This window comes from Macrobrachium nipponense, chromosome 7 (assembly GCF_015104395.2).
Source record: "Macrobrachium nipponense isolate FS-2020 chromosome 7, ASM1510439v2, whole genome shotgun sequence".
NCBI classification, from domain to species: Eukaryota; Metazoa; Arthropoda; class Malacostraca; order Decapoda; family Palaemonidae; genus Macrobrachium; species Macrobrachium nipponense.
Window position 1 is genome coordinate 115,332,292 of NC_061109.1, and position 5,512 is coordinate 115,337,803.

The 5,512-nt window shown below is 40.0% G+C and overlaps 1 protein-coding gene across 1 annotated transcript in view; it reads right to left on the reverse strand.

The window, feature by feature from the left end:
• Window positions 1-3,120: 3,120 nt before the first annotated feature.
• LOC135217680 (SCAN domain-containing protein 3-like) overlaps window positions 3,121-5,512 on the reverse strand; it is an 8,682-nt gene continuing 6,290 nt past the window's right edge. Inside the window, exons 4-5 of the mRNA XM_064253650.1 lie at window positions 5,211-5,310; window positions 3,121-3,332 (exon numbers count right to left, since the gene is read on the reverse strand). Of these exons, the coding sequence (XP_064109720.1) occupies window positions 3,121-3,332; window positions 5,211-5,310 (312 nt within the window). The remainder of the gene's footprint in view (window positions 3,333-5,210; window positions 5,311-5,512) is intronic.

A 5,512-nucleotide genomic window follows, 5' to 3' on the forward strand; every position in this document is an offset into this window, starting at 1 on the left:
GTGATATTTACAGAGAATATTAGCATAAAGTTAAATTTTTTTGGGATGAGTTTCTGTTCAATATTCCACCTCGTGTGGAAACTTAGCGTCGGCTCTTACTCTTATGTTACTGTAGGTAAAATCTTCCCTAAAAATTTGCGTGAACTGTAAGTACGTATTCATATTTGAGTTTTGAAGAAAATCATAGCTAATTTGTGTGGTCTTCTGGGCCAGGGTAAAAGCATAAGTTTTGTATGTAATGGTACAAATTCTTAGTCCTAGCAGGAATATTGGTTTTAAGGTAAGGAAACTGTCTCTTCATTGACCAGAAATGCAATAAAATTTAAATTCCCTGATGGTTTGTATTAAAATGGCTTTACAGTAAAACAGATTAAATCATAGCCACAAAGATTATTTTGATCTGAATATTTCATTAACATTGAGAGATCACTAATGTGGACTCCAAATATTTTATTTGGTTGTTCCCAGCTGGTAATAGTAAGCCAGTATTAGGTTCTCAGTACAGTTAGCATAATGATGTAATTTGTTTGGCATCCTTGGGTCAAACTGGAAATGGCAGAAAGAACCGACACGGCAGAATTAAGTGTAAATTTAGGTTTACTGGAAATTGCTGTACCTAAAAATGGTGTAAAAATTGCTGGTCTGTCTACCAAAGTAAGTTGTTGTAAGGTTAATGTTTAATTTGGGTACGGTACAGAATTTTCAACAAATTTAAGAGCTACCTATGGTATTTGAACTTTACTGAAATATCGTAGTCAGATTCACTAATTGAATGGGATGTGGAATAAACTTGTCCATTTGGTGTGTACTTAGTCATAATGACTGAGAGCAGTTCAGAGCATTAACTAATTGTGTTTTGGTTAAGTTTATAAATAAGTAATGTAGACCTTAAATTAGGATACAGTGAGGGCTGATCTTGGTATACTCTGGTATGGTGTAGTTCAGGAAAAAAATATTTAATTTGAAAATTAGCTGCAGTAGTTTGCATTTTAATGGTAAATGAAAATCATTGCCTAAGTGAGTGTTCTTTTGTTCAGAAGCATCAACGCTATAATGTGGGTGGCTTGTGGTGGGAAGAAAGCTAATACTGTATTACTAGATATGACAATGCATAGGATTACCAGCTTAAAGGCCTTGTCCACACGATCGGGCCTGAATCCGGACGGTTACTTCCCCTCTAACGCGGGCACACTTTGACGGCGGGCAGAAAACCGTGCAAAATTGCCCGATGGGTCTTGAAGGCGCAAAATCACCATGGTGGGGTGCCCGAATGGTTTGAGCTTCGACCCATGGCAAGACGTACGTTAAACCATATACATTTCTTTTACCGAAGCCATTCTTTGCACCATATTCGCTTCTTTTTCATCACACACAAACGCAATTATTTTCATTGCTACCGCTATTCAATCTTGTTTTCGGGTAGGCACTAATGTTTTATCGTACCGCACTCTCTGAACACACTACTGGCATCGTTCGGGCACGCCCACCTCCCCATCCCCTCACCCGTGTGGACAACGTTCATGGGTAAACCTGCCAGAATTTGCCCGTCAACCCCGGAGCACGCCGATCAGGCCCGCTCGTGTGGACAGGCCTTAAGATTCCAGGTACTATAACTAAATATAATATTCCTTTTGTGGCAGATCTGAAATATTGAGGCCATAGTTTGATTCTTGGATTAAATCTTAAGATGGAAGTTGTGAATGTTGATAGGTAATTAGCCTAAGTACATATGCTGCGAGATACATTAACTATTGGTAGTAAGTTCAACATATTTAAATCATTGTTAAAGAATTCTGACTTTAAGGTATTTTGATCAGCCTTGGAATTAATCTTTATTATCCTTTGTGGTCAATATGAGCTGAATTAAGTTTGTAGGAAAAATACATGGTTTATAATATTCAGAGATTCTTGGGTTGTGTAGCTTGGAATACAAAAACTCCAAAATTGCTATTTTACAAACAGCCATATTTGTGTGCAGTACTTAAAAATGATTCAGCCTCATTGAAATCAGTTTATCACCATTAAGAGCTAGTTGGTATCAAAGAGTAATTGAAAGAATTACGCTCTTACTATCCCCAGTGTCCAGTTGAATCATAATGTTTAAAGTTGAGTGGCCCAGACGTGGAAAAAGCTTCCCAAAAATATAGCATATTTGTGATTTACACTATTGTAAGTAGTTAGTGTTTGACTTCTAAGGAAAGTTGGCATAAATCAGGGCGAGTTGAGGATGTAACGAAGGGCCAAAATTCTTAGATTTCAGATGCCCATGAACTAGAGATTGAAATGGGAAACTTGAAAAGTTAAAATCTTTGTAAAAGAGAACCAGCAAAAATGCAGTACTATAAGGATACTCTTTAAAGGCCTGTCCACACGAGCGGGCCTGATCGGCGTGCTCCGGGGTTGACGGGCAAATTCTGGCGGACTTACCCGTGAATGTTGTCCACACAGGTGAGGCGATGGAGAGGTGGGCGTGCCCGACGATGCCAGTAGTGTGTTCAGTGCGGTACGATAAACATGGTGCCTACCGCAAAAAAAGATATTGTGTAGCATGATAATTGCTTTGTGTGTGATGAAAAAGAAAAAAAAAATAACGCGAATATGATGCAAGAAAATGGCTTCGGTAAAAGAAATGATATGGTTAACGTACGTCTGCCAGGGTCGAAGCTCAAGCCATCGGGCACCACCATGGTGACTTTGCTACAAGACCCATCGGGCAATTTGGCGGTTTGCCTGTCAAGTGTGCCCGTTAGAGGGGAAGTCCGCCGATCAGGCCCGATCGTGTGGACAGGCCTTTAGTCTATGCAGACTACATAAAGCTGAAGTGTGACTGAAACATTGTACAGAATTTTGAAAGATTTTAAGAGCCAGAGCCAAACTAATGGCCTGTCCACACAACCGGGCCTGATCGGCGGACCTCCCCTCTAACGGGCACACTTGATGGGCAAACCGTCAAATTGCCCGATGGGTCTTGTAGCAAAATCACCATGGTGGTGCCCGATGCCTTGAGCTTCGACCCTGGCAGACATAAGTTAACCATATATATTTCTTTTACCGAGCCATTCTTTGCACCATATTCTCTTCTTTTTCTTCTTTTTCATCTCACACACAGCAATTATCATGCTACACAATGTCATCTTTGCGGTAGGCACCACGTTTATTGTGCTCCGGGGTTGACTGGCAAATTCTGGCGGGCTTCCCCGTGAATGTCGTCCACATGGGTGAGGCGATGGAGAGGTGGGTGTGCCCGACGATGCCAGTAGTGTGTTCAGTGCGGTACGATAAATAATGGTGGCTACTGCAAAGCAGATAATGTGTAACATGGTAATTGCTCTCTGTGATGAAAAAGAAGAGTGATGAAAAAAAAGAAAAAGAGGAGAATATGGTGCAAAGAATGGCTCAGTAAAAGAAATGTATATGGTTAACGTACGTCTGCCAGGGTCGAAGCTCAATCCATAGGGCACCACCATGGTGATTTTGCTACAAGACCCGATCAGGCCCGGTCGTGTGGACAGGCATTAAGGTTTGCAAGTGTGACCCTGGCACTGATAGGTTCAGTTGGTCTGAAAACCTGTACCTAGTATATATTTCAAAATTGTAATTAGAATTAGTCTGTGGGGTGGGCGTGAGAATAAAGCATTATGAAACAAATAATTGGAGAAAAGATAAAACATTTCAACAGGTCGGCTAGTGGGTTAAGGAATATAATGTATTAATTGTTAATTGGCAGTGCTTGTCCACAGACTTAAATGCTGGTTGAAAAATGTGGGGATTTTAAAACAAAACAACTAAATTTAAGTGATTTGATTTCATGTATACATGAATTAGCTAAGAAATTTTTTCTTCCATTTCCTCTCTTCATAGATTCTCAATTCTTCCTGGAACGTTTAGTATAGTATTGACGTTTAGTATAGTAATAACGTTAAGTGCAGCAAGTCTCGTCCATAGTTGCTCGTGTTCCTGGATTCATTTGCAATTGATGGACTGGCATTCAAGTAGTGACCAATGTAATTGTCAGATTATCGGCTGGGGAGGTCCTTGAATGAAGGTTCCCTCTCTATCCTTTATTGCCATGGGAGAATACTCTGGGGACTTTTAACTTTGTATGACAATGAAAGCAACTACATACCTTAAATAGAATGTTTAACGATAATTATTGTGACCGCTTTATATTCAGTGTAGATGACCTCTGACTAATACGTAAGTGTCATATTTAATAAGGTCTCATAGTCAGGTGGTGTTTTGCGGGGATATAAATCTGGATATTTTTTCTCTATAGCAGTTACCAGGGAGGAGTTGACCAATGTGTTGTAATTTTCCTTTGATATTACTACTTACTTTGTGTTAGTAAGCGGAAGTAATACGCTTAAATATTCATCTTGGGTATGTGTAAGTCTTCCTACTATTTAGGTTCTGATACTTTATTTAGGCTCCTGGGTTACTGGGTACTTTATTTAGTCCATAACCTCCTCATACTCATGACAAGACATGGATCGCTCATTAGAGAACGAGTGTGAAGGACCACAGAGTCTGACTGCTCGGGTTCCCTCTTAATTGAAAACTTTTCATTTACTTCTTTGAAGACAGAAAAGCATGACCTTATTTCTTTTTGTTAAGTTTACTGTCAAAGATAGACTTGCAAAACAGAATCCTAATTTGTACTCGAGATGTAAATGTCGAAATGGAAAAATAATAAGATACAACGTACAGCCTTGTTCATATGAGGAAACTGATACCAAAATGTTCCTCAACCACAACGCTGCAGAACCCTATGAATGGGAATGATTGATTACTGTCTCTGCGTCGTTTACCCAGCAGTAATCCATTGAAACGCCCATGATCTCTTAATTGTGTGACGTTTTCCCATATGATACTCGCAAATCTTCAGTACCTATAAGGAGGAGCATTGACATTTTCCCATATGTTAGACCCGTTTCATAAACTCGGGCAAGGAAAACGTCTGGTAACCTTAGTTCGCGCATCTGGTTATCACAGGTTTATCCAATTAACGAGGATGCCAGGACAGCTGATGAAATGTGGGACATGTAAAATACTCCCAAACAATACTGTAAAAACTGTTAATCAGGTTTTTTTATGAACAGGTCGTCCAGGTATAGATTATAGCCAGAACAGGGTCAAGTTTTTCAGCAGAGTCAAAGAACAGCTTGTTAGCTGAGTTCACCTAAAAAGAGGCACTTAAGGTGCGTTCACACGGTCGAACAATGTCCAACGGACAAACATTGTTACCATATCATAGGCGCAGTAGGATGACGTTATAAGCGTTGAAACGATGGCAGTAGATCTGGCAACAAACTGTGGTACCAGATGAGGTTGTATACCACTGTTTTTACTCTGCTCACTAGGCAAAGACCGGCAGACAATTGTTAATTGGTAATAATGTTTGTCCGTCGGACATTGTTCGACCGTGCGAACGCACCTTTACTCAATAATATCCTGTCTTCGCCAGCACAGGTTAGTGAGAAAGGAAGGTATTGATATACCACACTTGATATAA